Source organism: Protopterus annectens, chromosome 1.part0 (genome assembly GCF_019279795.1).
Source record: "Protopterus annectens isolate FY-2018-M chromosome 1.part0, PAN1.0, whole genome shotgun sequence".
Lineage (NCBI taxonomy): Eukaryota > Metazoa > Chordata > Ceratodontiformes > Protopteridae > Protopterus > Protopterus annectens.
The window spans coordinates 1984895072-1984910743 of record NC_056725.1 but is presented as its reverse complement, the minus strand read 5'-3'; the positions used below and the strand labels follow the sequence as shown (position 1 = coordinate 1984910743).

Below are 15672 nucleotides of genomic sequence, written 5' to 3'. Positions count from 1 at the left end.
GACCATGTGGACCAAAAATAAATGTTTTCACAGCATTTAATTAGATTGGGCTACAGAGTCACTGTTATAGCAGGTATGTTGTTACATGTTGTACATATAATTGCACAATTACCTGCTGTTACATACCTCACTTATGTTTGTTATTATCTGTATGGCTTTATAGTAATGTAGTTCTCTGCCAGTTAAATTTCTATTTCTCCATTATTTTTTTAACAGCATGATGTAGCACAATGCTCAGCGTCATGTAAACACGCTAAATGATGAGAAAATGACAATTACTATTGTTTTGTTTAAAACACCTATGCTAATTAACTGGCTGTGTGGCTTGGCTGGTTCATGCACTGTTGTTCAAATGAAATGGTACAGGGTTCAAAATAGGGTTGAGCAGCATTGCACAATAATACTTTAAAGAAAAGAAAATTGGAGAGATAGGACAGTGATGAAATGGGGTGCAAGAAGGAGGAGAAACATAGTGAAAGGCAGGTAGGTGTGTGCAGGAAGGGTGTAGGAAAGAACCACAGCTATCCATTTCCTCAACAGCAACAGCTGTGCACTTGAAAAGATTTTTTCCTGAATTTTGACTGTCACCCCCAGGGGGAGGGGTGATGGCAACATAAGTGCATTGTCAAGTCAAGTGGATCAATTTATGTGTGTCCAGTGGACATGTGTGCACAATGGAGAGCTATGTATGGGGCGATATTTTTTTTGTGTACAGGTGCCTTTTTTTTAAGGTGAGAGAGAAATGTTGGGGAAGGGACATAGGTAAGTGTGGGGAAATTAAGTTGGGATGGTGAGGAAGCATTTGCAGACAGACTCAACAGACAAGACAGATGGCAGAGATTGTGTGGGACACAAGAAGGGGGTGAACACCTTGGTCGGGATCCCTGTCCCATGGATGTCAAACATGTTAGCAGTGTGACACAAGTCATTACTCATGGGACTATCAGCACTGTACCTTCACTGCTTCTGTGGAGGCAGTGGCTGATGCCAGCACCTGGGACAGTTTCCCCACCAGGATGGACAGTATGCTCTCCATCCAGCATAGGAATGCACCAACAGTGTGGTGCACAAGCCTACGTACCATGTCTGGCAGTTGCTCTTGGGTGACAATAGCATACCCTCCACCTCTACTCCCAGAGGAGGCCACAGCTCCAGCCTGTGGGGCGGAACTACCTGATCAAGCAGGTAGTGCAGGCATAGCAGAGGAGATGCCACCAGGCTGCAGCCCAGATGTGCTGGACCCTGGTGCCTTGGCCGCGGGAGCCAAGGTAGGTGGATCACAAGGAACCGATCTACCTTGTGGAGCTGTTATAAATAAAATATAAACATAAAGGAAAAATAAACATAACCAAAAAATTTAATTAATAACATAAGAGAAAACAATAATAATAGAAAATAATATAATGAGGAACACAACAATAAATAATGTAAATTAAAGTTTTTTAACAGCAAAGCAATATTAAATTATACATAAGGCCAACATACGAGTTAATAATCAATAATATCATAATATCAAATGGTAATAATAAATATATTTGATTAAATAAAAAAGAAAAGGGCTGGGCTGAAAGAGAAAAAAAGAACATTAGTAACTTCACAGATAATATCACTAAAAAGACTACAACTACATACTTCTAGATATGTTAGATTTCACTTGAGAGACCACTGACTGCTGTACCGTTCATTATGTGAAATACTACCCTGTTCCTTGCACTCACACTATAGTACATATCATAATGCATCCAACAATCATTCAATGTTGCTTATATTGTATATATGATGTTCCACGTACATACCTCTCAACCTCTTGCATGGGACATTATGGGCCAAGCCATACGTAATGGTGGTACAAAGGCACAATGACAGGGAACATTCTTACATAGTGTGCTCATACAATAGTAGCAATATGTTCTGATAACAGATTTGCCATTAAATTGCATTTCAAGTGATGTCATATATCTGCAAATCATTGGACTGATGTTTTATAGGTTCATAGGTTGCTACTAGGCTATCGGCCCTAGGGCCTATACAAGCCTAGCCATAACAATTCCCTGGATATTTCTTCCCACAATATTTACTTCCTTGGACCCCTGTTTAGCAGGGCAACTGACGTGATCCCTGGGGTGAATTTCCTATCTCCCATCCAATTGTCAAAGTTCCTTTTGATGAAGGCCAAGGAGGTGTTCTGCTTGACATGTATGGGCAGTCTATTCCAGAGTATGGGGAGTCTTTAGGTCAGGAACCTATCCCTCCAGCATGTTTTGTTCATTGTGATGACAAGGTTGAGATCCCTGGAGCATTTCTGATTTTGAACCCCAGCAATGTAGCAGAGGCTGGCCAGTAAAACAAGATCATATACCAAGCAGATCAGACATATGGGGCAATATTCAGTACATTCTGCAAAAATTGTGACAGTTGAGAGGTTTGTTTGTATACACTGATTGCACTTGATAGCTGGACAGTCATGGCATGGGTCTATGGGTGTGCACTTTATAAGCAAGCATGGTTATGTTTCATTTATGGCATGACAAAACGGTATTGAATACTGCACAATTTCTCAGTTGGCTTGTGTGGGATTACAACTCACAAGCAGTGACTACAGTAATACTGAACATTTTATTTGAAACAAATTATCAGAGCACTGTCTCCTTTTACACTTTATTGATTCATGTTGTCTCAGATCTTGCATTTACACACATGGATAGCTGTCTAGGACTTCTGTTAACGTACATGTTTACCCTATTCATTTATTGACTGCAACCTACAACATATTTCAGACAAAGAGCAGACCACAATATGGACTCTTAATCTGGGTAAACCACAACATTAACTAATGGTTTGAAGCTATGCTACACAGTAGTGCATGATTACTTGCTTTGCCAGTTCAGATATGCAGTGACACATTAATAAAAGTCTATGCTGTCCCAAGTATTTCATACATGACTGTTAAGACTGCAATATATTGGTTTATTTTATTTTATTTTTAAAGTTATGCATTAAGTTATTACTTTATTAATTTTCTTACATACCACACACTTGCCTAATCTGGACAAACGTCTTGCATGGGACTGGACATTGCAAGCCCTCTCTTCTGCAGTTGTGGTAAGAGAAGGAAACCGTTATGTATACCAGTTTTGCACAGATTCAGCTTGTATATTTATACATTATTAGAAAACATACTTACATATCTGTGAGGTATGCACATCCTGTGCTTCTTGGATCCAGGTATCCACGGTTCCCCTCTTCCTTTGCTACAGGTTTTCATAATGGTGACGACACTGCTCACAAGTGCAGGGGTACTAGTTGCACTGGTCAGGTTCCTGGCCAAACTATCCAAGGCCTCAGACTTACACTTTGAGCCCTGATAGTCGTCCTGCAGCAGCCAGGGTTCATAGCTGTCTACCAGGAGTCCAGTGAAAACCCTAGACTCCTACACACCCCACCTTTGTGCCATAAAGCGCACACCTTCCCCCACAATAGCAGCCATACGGCTCCAAGGAATAATGTGAAATTCCCTCTATTGCCCTTTAAATAGGCTGCATACCCACCATTGCACATCATACTGTAACTTTCAAAAATGCTCTGCATTGCTTAGCATCATGCAAACTTGCACAACCCATGTTTAAGCGAAGCTTAGCAGCATGTAAATATGAAAAGATCCAAAATGCTCTACATTGCTTAGCATCATGCAAACTTGCACAACCCATGTTTAAGTGAAGCTTAGCAGCATGTAAATATGAAAAGATCGTTGACCATGTTTAAGTGCTGCTTAACATTGTGCACCTTTTCTAAATGTAACAGTTATTTAATTTAATGTAAACTGATGTTTCAGTCACCTGAAACAGTTTCACAGGAGTATATGTAAAAGGTATTACTGCCCAGGACTCAAACCTAGGGCCTGCTACACTGCAGGTCATGACTCAACCTATCTAGCTACTGGAATAGTGAAGGGAGCTCATATATCTTCAGATAAACTGTGAGTGTGCCTGTAAACGTAGCACAGTGTCACTGTGTGGGTTTGCTCATTGCTAAGCACCACAGAATTGCATCAATTAAATACATTCGGTTTCTATTTTTAGCTGTCTAGTGTATGTCTCATGCATAAGTATGCAGTGCTAAGCATAGCTAAATAGCATGGCACATTGTGCAAACAAGCACATAAACATAAAAAATAAAATAAAATAAAGCCAACTTAGTGAAATAAAATGTCTTGTACACCTTTCAGTCAAGGTTAATGGGCCGAAAGGTATGTGGGTGTGCTATCAGTCTTACATGGATTTAATATCTGTGTTGTTCTGACCTCCCTTAGGCATGCACCACAATTAATATTCATGGTGCTTTGCAGAGGGAGTTTTGTGGCCAAGTACATGGGTACATTCCATGTAGGCTGTACACAGAGCCTACATGGACTTTATTGAATCATGTGGAGAGACTAAAAATCCTGTATATTTTCCACAACTAATACACAGTCTATGACTAGGAAGTGAAAGAAAAATGCTGAGTCACAGCAGACTTACCAAGAATGTTTCCTTACTCCAAAACATCTCTCAGAAGGAATGACAATCTTGCATCACAATGAATAGAGTGTTTGCTGATCAGGCTAAATGCAAATGTGTCACTGGAATTAAATGACCATATTAATATTAAATGTTTGCTGAAATTAAAGTCCATTGTTTGGAAATTATAATGTGATTGGTCAGTTTTAACAGGAGTGGTGTATTGAATGCATTTATTGTTAGGTTGAATGTTTGTTACTGTTCTGATGAAGTTTGGATTAATTAAGACACAAGCTTTGCTTTATTTTTTGCATTTATGAAGTACAGAATATCAAATACAGAGTGTTGTTTTATTTTTCATGCTAAAATGCCAATAAAACCCCACCTTGGACACATCTGTATAAAAAGCCATGAAATTATACATGGACATTCAGGTACAAAATACATATAGAATTGCTATCTACTCATAAATATTGAAATGCAGCTTAGTGATGAAGTTGTCGCATCTGTACTTCCATGATCAGTACAGGGGCGGTTTATTGGTGGTCTCTTTTCAGTGACAGAAAGTACTGTCACTTTGGAGAACTATACATGGTATCTACTTATGCTTTAATGGCAATTTAACACAGGTATAGTCCGGAAATTGTTTACATTTCTCAGCCTGAAGAGAAATCATACACCTGGGTCAGTGGAAACCAGACATAATGTAACAGGGCAGTCCCACTTTCACCGTTCTGAGTAAGGGAATTATATTTGAACAGTCAAAAAATGCACCTAAAATAGTTTCCCCAAGGGCATGAATTACTATTGTGGAATGTAAAGTAAATAGGAAGAGATGTTTTGTGTAGGTTTAAGCATGTAGGTTTAAGCATGTAGGGTTGTTTAAGAGAAGGAATGTTTTGCTAAGGCCCCCTCACCTCTTCTTGGGGTGAGATTTGTGCAGTGCATGTACAGGTACATGTTCCTTTGTAGAATCCACTGGTGAAGATTGGAGATCCAGTGGAGGTGCTGTCTACAAGGAGGCAAGATCATGATTACATTGCCTGCAGAAGAGTGAACGGCAATTGCAATATCTGCTGCAGTCACTCCATGAGCATGCACTGGAGAATAACAAGGCTAAATAATGCCTGAATGATGGTTCCTATTAGTGGATCTCTCTCACTGGATAGTAGTGGATCAGCTGATAGAAGAGAATTGATGACCAATAAGCAGGGGGTGGAAAATATTTCTGAATCACATAGTAAATTTATAATGTAGTGATAAGGCAAGAGAAATGGGTCTTGACACATTTCAGCAGACCTAGTGCAGAAGTACCCTGCTATAAGGTGATCAGCTAATTATAATCTAATAAAAGGAAAAAATAACATTTTTTATATATTGTATCTGTTACATTCTAATATCATATAAAAATAAAATTGTAGCATTTTGAAAGTCTCATAGCTTTCAAAAGTAATAAAGCAGTTTATTGAAACAATATTTTGTTATGCATCTACTTATATTAGATCTCTGACCAATAATGTAAAGAAAGAACATTAAAACAGTTCACTGCAAATCATAAAAATTTAAAAAGAAGATGATATGCAACTTAAAGGCTACCTTTGGAGCTATATAACTATCACAGGTGAAGCTTATAAAGGCCAAATGCATTGCACTGTTAGAAGATCCTTTACTTTTAAGAATTATGTTGTAAGACGTGGCACCTCTACAATAAATGTCAAGTTATTAAAAGGTCAAGCAGTGTAAAGCAAGCATTATTAGATTAATGACTATATTTTAAACAAGTAAGACAATATTTAAATACTATCTCTTTCTGGTGAAGAAAATATAATTTTTTTTCTATTACCCCGTTTATTTGCCTTCTAATAATTAACCAGTGCTGTTATATTTATTACATCTTATTTCCCATTTAGGTTCTGGCACAGTACAGCTGCCTATGCAATTGCCACTGAAGTTGGTGGGAAGATTGAGAATTTACCTCCACATCACCATACACTGTTTCAGTGGCCTTCTGACCTCCTAAAACCTGATATTGTACTGTTACTAACGGTCAGGCCAGAAGTAAGAATTAAACGTTTGCAAGAACGAGGCCTAGGAAAGACCAAGGAAGAGAATGAACTTGAAGCAAACAGTTATTTTCGGCAAAAGTATGAACATTTATTTATTACAACTGTTTCAGTTTTTAAACGTCAAATCAAATGTCTGAAGTACAGAATATTTGAAAACTTTAACAATGCCTTACAAACTTAACTTTCTTAATCCTATAGTTGTCTTGGTACTTGGGAAAAGACTTAATATTTTATTTTTATCTTATTTGTCTGTATTCAGAAAACAAACATATACAGAAGGAAAACAAGAAAGACAAATACAAGGATTGGAAGGGAGCAAATACATTTTCAAATATTACACTAATTAATTTAAACAGATAACAGAAGAATAAGTTTTGCATCAATATTCATTTTTTGAAAAATAAGTATAAAACTGTAATGACTGGCATTGCTGCCTGATTGCAATCATAAGGGATTTACAAGAAAATCAAAAATACCATAAGGGTAAGGACAAACATTTGAAGCAAAGTCAGGAACATTGTGCAAAAATAGGGGCAGTTGAGAAGTATGGATAGAACTCAAGAGAATTTCTCATCACAGTAACCCATTCCAGAATTTGAATACTTTTTTGGACGTGTGGTATTTTATCTGAAGAAGTCTGAGCAGAAGAATTTAAGAATTTTTAGTTTTATGGTCAGATAATTTGAACCACATATCCTTAAATTCTTTATCTGAGGCTTCTTCATTCTCAGTGTAGTGTGATTTGACATTACCAAATAACCATAGTAACAACGAGCAAAAGAAGTGGAGACTGCAGCCATTGTCAACTTGATTTTCAAAATATGAAACACTATACTACCTCTCATAAGGTGGAACAAATGGGAAAAATGTGGAGCATTTAGTAAGAAAAAGGGAACTCACAACATGGTTAAAATGTTAATATATACTTGTTTCACTACATACCCAATTCTTCAACCATTAGAGACATGGGAGAAACATCTTAAGTTGCAAAAGTCCAAGGCTCCAGATGGGCAAGCCAAGCACTTCTTCTTCTTTCAGCTGCTCCCGTTAGGGGTCGCCACAGCAGATCAACTGTTTCCATTTCTTCCTGTCCTCTGCATCTTGCTCTGTCACACCAACCACCTGCATGTCCTGTCTCACCACATCCATAAAGCTTATCTTAGGCCTTCCTCTTTTCCTGTTACCTGGCAGCTTCATCCTTAACATCTTTTTCCCAGTATACTCTACATCCCTCCTCAGCACATATCCAAACCAATGTAATCTTGCCTCTCTGGCTTTGTCTCCAAACCTTCCAACCTGGGCTGACCCTCTAATATACTTATTCCTAATCCTGTCTACCCTCATCACACCCAGTGCAAATCTTAACATCTTTAACTCTGCCACATCCAGCTCTGACTCCTGCTTTTTGTCAGTGCTACTGTCTCCAACCCATATAACATAGCTGGTCTCACTACCCTCTTGTAGACCTTCCCTTTCACTCTTACTGGTGCTCGTCTGTCACAAATCACTCCTGGCACTCTTCTCCACTCACTCTATCCTGCCTGTACTCTCTTCTTCACCTCTCTTCCACACTCACCATTACTCTGAACTGTTGCTCGCAAGTATTTAAACTCATCCACCTTCGCCACCTCTACTCCCTACATCCTCACCATTCCTCCCTTTCATTCACACACATATATTCTGTCTTAGTCCTGCTGACCTTCATTCCTCTTCTCTCTAGAGCATATCTCCACCTCTCCAGGGTCACCTCCATCTGTTCCTTACTCTCACTACAGATCACAATGTCATCTGCAAACATCATAGTCCACGGGGACTCCTGTCTGATCTCGTCTGTCAACCTGTCCATCACCATTGCAAATAAAAAAGGGCTTCGAGCTGATCCTTGATATAATCCCACCTACACCTTAAACGCATCTGTCACTCCCACCGCAGGCCTCACCGCTATCACACTACCCTCGTAAATATGCTGTACTGCTCTTACATACTTCTCTGACACTTCCGACTTCCTCATACAATACCACAACTCCTCTCTAGGCACCCTGTCATATGCTTTCTCTAAGTCCACAAAGACACAATGCAACTCCTTCTGACCTTCTCTGTACTTCTCCATCAACACTCTCACAGCAAACAATGCATTTGTAGTGCTCTTTCCTGGCATGAAACCATACTGCTGATCACTAATCATCACATCCCTTCTTAACCTAGCTTCCACTACTCTTTCCCATAACTTCATGCTGTGACTGATCAATTTAATCCCTCTGTAGTTACTACAGCTCTGCACATCACCCTTATTCTTAAAAATCGGTACCAAAATACTTTTTCTCCATTCCTCAGGCATCCTCTCACTTTCCAAGATTTCATTAAACAATCTAGTGAAAAACTCCTCTGCATTTTCACCTAAACACCTTCATGCTTCCACAGGTATGTCATCTGGACAAACAGCCTTTCCATTCTTCATCCTCTTCATATCTATCCTTACTTCCTCATTGCTAATCCACTACACTTCATGATTCACTATCCACACACCATCCGACCTTCTGTCCCTCTCATTCTCTTCATTCATCAGCCCCTCAAAGTGCTCTTTCCATCTGCTCAACACACTCTCCTCACTTGTGTGTATGTTTCCCTCATTATCCTTTATCACCTTTACCTACTGCACATCTTTCCAAACTCGGTCCCTCTGTCTAGCCAATCGGTACAGGTCCTTTTCTCCCTCCTTAGTGTCCAACCTTTCATACAACTCTTCATATGCCTTATCCTTAGCCTTCGCCATCTCTCTCTTTGCCATGCACCTCATCTCCTTATACTCCCGTCTACTTTCTTCATCTCTCTGACAATCTCTGACAATCCCACTTCTTCTTCACCAACCTCTTTCTCTGTATACTCTCCTGTACTTCCTCATTCCACCACCAGGTCTCCTTGTCCTCCTTCCTCTTTCCAGATGTCACACCAAGCACCTTTCTAGCCATCTTCCATACTAGCTCTGCTGTAGTTACCCAGCTATTCAGTAACTCTTCGCTGCCACCCAGTGCCTGTCTCAACTCTTCCCTGAACTCCACCTCACAATTACCCTTTTTCAATTTCCACCATTTGATCCTTGGTGCTGCCCTCACACTCCTCCTCTTCTTAATCACCAGTGTCATCCTACAAACCACCATCCTATGCTGCCTAACTACACTTTCCCCTGCCACCACTTTACAGTCTCCAATCTCCTTCAGACTGACCCTTCTACATAAGATATACTCCACCTGTGTGCATCTTCCTCCACTCTTGTATGTCACCCTATGCTCCTCCCTTTTGTTAAAATATGTATTCACCACAGCCATGTCCATCCTTTTCACAAAATCCACTACCATCTGACCTTCTGCATTCCTTTGCTTAACACTGTACCTACCCATCTCTTCCTCATCCCCTCTGTTCTCTTCACCAACATGCCCATTGAAATCTGCTCCAATCACCACTCTCTCACCCTTGGGTACAGTCATCACCACTTCCTCCAACTCACTCCAAAATTTTTCTTTCTCATCCATCGCACACCCAACTTGTGAAGCAATATGCACTAACAACATTCATCATTACACCATCAATTTCCAGCTTCATAAACATCACTCTATCTGACACTCTTTTCACCCCCAAAACACTCTTAGCATACTGTCCCTTCAGGATAACCCCTACGCCATTTCTCCTCCCATCCACACCATGATAAAACAATGTGAACCTGCCTCCGATAGACCTAGCCTTGCTCCCCTTCCATCTGGTCTCTTGCACACACAATATGAAAACCTTCCTTCTGTCCATCATATCAGCTAGCTCTCTCCCTATACCAGTCATACTGCCAACATTCAAAGTTCCGACCCTCACTACCACAGTCCTAGCATTTAACTGCCTTTGGGGATGCCTTCCCCCTCTTCTCTTCCTTCGGCCAACAGTAGCCCAATCTCCGCCAGCACTAGCACTACCCCCCCCCCAAAAAAAAAAAAAAAGAAAAGAAAAGAAAAAACACAAGCAACTCCTTTCAGCATTAACAAATCAAGCAATACAGGTAAGAGCAGGCTTACGACATAACAAATGCCATACAATCCGTAAAATCAACAAGCAAAAAAATTAAATTACAGTCATAGTCAACCTTCCATCTTCAAAACATGGAGCAAATATCACTTAACAAGACATTTCTCCCCAGTCACCCCTTAAAAAGAGACTATGTGCCAACTGGGCCTATCTGGTCAACAAACATGATTATTTTTAATACTACACTGTCTTACACAATGTGGAACAGGTGGGTAAAATATGACATATTTACTAACAACTAGGAAGGAAGGAAGGAAACACCCATCCTGGATAAACTGTGGACTTTGTGTGTATAAAAAGTGCTTTGATACCCCAGTCTGTCTTTGCTTGCCAGAACAGTCACTTGGTTGCAATGTCAAATTTTTCTTTTAAACTATTTAAAAGACAAAAAAGTTATGCAGTAGTTGTGATATATGATTGTGTTTTACCATGCACGCGTTTTTCAACATTAGAGACTTTAGAGTAAGTTGAAAAAAGGCCACCCCCTAGCACATACAAAATAAGGAAAGTATTCTCATATTCTATGTTAGCATCTCAAGTTACAAATTCTCAGTGACAAACAAAGTTATTGTACAAAAATAGAATGTGGTGCAGGCAAATGGTTCTACTAACAACCAAAAGTCACTGTAATAAAGAATATAGTAGAACCAAACCACAGCCAATATCCAGTATAAAACAACTTTTAATGGTGAGCACTTTCACGACAGACTTTGTTGCTTCATCAGACAACACACAAAGAACATCACTGTATATTTAAAAAAACATCATAACCAATAGAAACTGTGCAACAATTTAACAATTAAAATATTAAAAGAGCAATGAACCCAGTTATGCTCATCTAACTAGGTTCCTTGCTTGTAAAACAGGTTTTGTGGAAGCCTTATAGGTTCATAGATTCACAGGTAGGTACTAGGCTATTGGCCCTAGGGCCTATATAAGCCTAGCCAAATGGTACCCTGGCTTTCGCCACCCAAGAAAATTATTTTCCTGTGCCTCTGTTAAGCAGAGTCACAGAAGTGATCCCCGGGGTGAATTTCCTATCTCCCATCCAATCATCAAGATTTTTCTTGAAGAGTGCTAATGAGGAGCTTTGTTTGATATAGATAGGTAGTTTGTTCCAGAGTATGGGAAGTCTCTGGGACAGGAATCTATCCCTCCAGTATGTTCTGTTTATTGTGGTTACATGGTTTAGGTCCCTAGAGCATGTAGGTCAGAGGGATTAGGATTTCTTTAAGTGGAGCATGTCCAACAGCTCTGGGTTTGACATAGCTTTGTATGTTAGGCAGAGATTACCTCTGAGTAGGCGATATGCGACGGAGTAAAACTGGAGTTTTTTGAGACGGTCTGCGTAGGGCATCTGTTTGAGGCCAGTAATCCTCTTTGTGAGGTATTTCTGTGGCCTTTCCAGGTGTTGTAGATGTATTGTGAGGTGTGTTGTACTCTATAATGGGTCTAATGAGTGACGAGTAGAGGGGAACAATGACCTCTTTTTTCCTGGATGAGAAACATTTTGTGATGAGGTGTGCCAAGTAGAAGAATTTTGTGACTACTGTGGCGATGTGATTATCAAAGGAGAGACTACTATCCACCTGTGTCCCAAGGTCTCTTATCATACTTTCGGTGTTAAGTAGACTACCGCCTATGTGGTAGTTCATGGGTACAGAGTTTTTACCAAAAAATATGACAATGCACTTTTTGGCATTGAGCTTGAAGCCATGGCTTTGAGACCAGGCATCTGTATCAGGCCCTATTGTAGGATATCCACATCGTTATGAGTTTTGATTATGGCTCCTAGTTTGCAGTCATCTGCAAACTTTGTTAGCCAAAGACCTTCTATGTTAGCCTGTACTTCAGAGAAGTAGATTCCAAACAGGAGAGGACCCAGGACTGAACCCTTTGGTACTTCACTTGTCACTGGTCTGAAGTTAGACTTAAGAGTCTGCTACTTTCACAGTGTGGATTCTGTCAGTGAGCCCTTTACCCCTAGTAGCTCTCATTCTGATTATCCATTCAAGCTCAATTGTTTCTGTTCTATTGACAATGTCCCCTTCCCATAAGAAGGCAAAATGGAAACTAAAACTATAGATTTATTATCCATGTTGGTGGAACTTATACTGGAGAACAATGCTTTTCTATTTGAGCATACAATATACAGACAATTGGATGGTGTAGCTATGGGCACTTCTTGTGCCAATAGCTATGCCAACATTGTCATGGCCCAATGGGAGAGCCAGTATTTCTTTAGATACATGACTCGAGGGGCTGTAGCTTTTTATTGTAGGTTCGTAAATGACATCTTCCGCTTATGGGAAGGGGACACTACTACCATACAACAATTTTTTGTTGAAATTAATAATAGTACAAACTATTTTAAATTTACAATGAACTGGGCCTACGAGAATATAGATTTTTAGATGTAAGAATTAATCAGGATATAACAGGTATTGTTAATACCCAGATCTATAGGAAAGAGTGCTATAGGAATAGCTACCTGCATAGACAGAGTATGCAATCTAGGCACATATTTAGGAACATTATTAAAGAACAAGGGCTGAAGACATCAAGGTTCACCATGGAACAAGAGAATTTTGACAAGGAGTTAAAAGTATTAAAACGTAAATTCATACATAGAGGCTACAATGAGGCGGAGGTTGAACAGGGCCTATCCGTTGATCCTAGGTTGAGGGACACAGTAGGAAGGCCTTATTTTTCAGAGCCAGTGGAAATAATTTCTTCAGGTAGGGAGCTGGTTTATTCACGACAAATAAGAATACCTATCACCTATTCAAGTAATGTGAACCTCATGCAGAATATTTATAGAAATAACTGGTCTATACTGAGTTCAGATGAAAGAATTAAGATAAAAGAATTAAATTGTGGGGGATAAACCAACCTTTGCATACAAAAATAAGAACTCTCTCAAGAGGTTATTATGTTACCCCAGGGATCCATCAGGTCAGGTTAATACCAATAGTAGAGGCACCTTCCCTTCTAGATGTAACTTCTGTCAATATGTTGATAGCAGTAGTAGATTTGTACATCCTGACACGGGGATAATTATAGCGTTTAAGGCACTTGCTAATTGTAATACAAGTAATTTAGTTTATCTGGCATATTTTATAGTATGCTCTTCATACTATACAGGAAAAACTAATCGTAAGTTTAAGGGCCGTATGAGAGAACACATTTATGATATTTCAAGGGGAGCAGAGAATAATGCTCTTGCAAAGTATGTAGCTATGTACAACACCACACATAAGTTTAGATTTTTGGTTGTGCAAACTGAGAGGAGAGGGGACATTGTCAATAGAACAGAAACAATTGTACGTGAATGGATAATCAGAATAAGAGCTACTAGGGGTAAACGGCTTAATGATAAAGCTTCCATAAAACCTGTTTTACAAGCAAAGAACCTGGTTAGATGAGCATAACCGGGTTCATTGCTCTTTTAATATTTTCATTGTTTTAATTGATTGTTAAATTGTTGCTCAGTTTCTATTGGTTATGATGTTTTTTAAATATACAGTGATGTTCTTTGTGTGTTGTCTGATGAAGCGACAAAGTCTGTTGTGAAAGCACTCACCATTAAAAGTTGTTTTATACTGGATATTGGCTGTGGTTTGGTTCAACTATATTCTTTATTACACAAACAAAGTTAGCCTTTCTCCCCATCTCAGTTATTATTACTTCATTGTAACCACTACACTGCAAATACTTTGATCTTTGTTCTTTGAACTACACACACACACACACACACACACACACACACACACACACACACACACACACACACACACACACACTCACATGAGTTACAGCAGTTTGTATAACTGTACACCTCATTTATTTGCTTGAGATCAAGCAAATTAATAAATTCATAAATAATGGTCCAAAAAATATATCTCAGCTCACTGATGTCAGAATCACACAGTGCAATTCCCCTCTGACCTCCTAACTTCTTAGCTCAAAAATCAGAAACAAGGAAATAAATCATGAACAGCTTTTAAATAGTTCTCTTATATACTGAAAAAGTTGATAATATAACGAGCTTTGCATTATCAAGCATTTTCTGAAGGATACATAATCTGAAACTCATATTCCTGTTATTGCTTAGTTATTGCAAAATGCAACAATTTGCCTGAAGTCGTTTATTTTACAAAGGACAGACAAATATACATTTCAAGTTGTTTGCTAGGAATTCTGGACAAAGTCAAAAATAATGGAGATCAGAAATGAACAAATGTTAAATATTATTGTATGTATTTGTCAACATGGTAAACCCAATAGGCAAAGTGTCCCTTATCAGCGTGACTCTGGAGCACGGTCTGGTTAAGTTACTTTTTCAAAGTCACAAAGTATGAAAATGGAGTTGAAAGGACTCAAATCCTGTACCTTTGACTATAGGAAGTAGTTTATTAACATACATGAAAGACTCCAAGTCACTTAAAAAGTTAACAGGTGTTGCATGGACATGCATTCTCTGAGCAATAGACTATGAATCTGTAATGAATGACATTATTGACTGTCGGTAATCTTCACTGCTTTATCAGAAAAAAGAAGTTAACGAGGGACGGGGCATAAATATGAGGCAAAATCAGTGATGTTCTGCAAAATCTGAAATAGATAAGAGGCAAACTAGTCTTACTTAAAACATTAACAAATAGGATTGCATCAACATGCATTTTCTGAACATTTGAACAACAAAAACTCTGAAACTGTAATAATTGACATTACTAACCAATAATAAACCTTAGTGATTTTTAACCCTCGTTTACTTACGAGAAAATGAAGACACAGGTGAAGGTCTGGTGGTTAGTGCGGAGATTTAGGCTCTAAACGTTTAGTGAACTGCTTCCTGTAGTGAGGGGGTAGAGGGTTTGATTCTTTCTACTTCTATTTGCATAATATGTGACATTGAAGGTGCTCCTGGCTTGACTCTTACTGCGTTTAAAAACAAACAAACAAAAAGATAGGGCATATATATGAGGCTAAATACTGAGGTGCAGTTATTGAACAATAGGAGCAGAGTTGGATCGTGGTCA

General features: G+C 39.0%; 1 protein-coding gene across 1 annotated transcript in view; it reads left to right on the top strand.

Annotated features, from left to right (window-relative positions):
- The window catches only part of CMPK2 (cytidine/uridine monophosphate kinase 2), a 391806-nt gene that overhangs the window by 334783 nt on the left and 41351 nt on the right, over positions 1 to 15672 (top strand). Inside the window, exon 4 of the mRNA XM_044070534.1 lies at positions 6407 to 6640. Coding sequence (XP_043926469.1) covers positions 6407 to 6640 — 234 coding nt within the window. The remainder of the gene's footprint in view (positions 1 to 6406; positions 6641 to 15672) is intronic.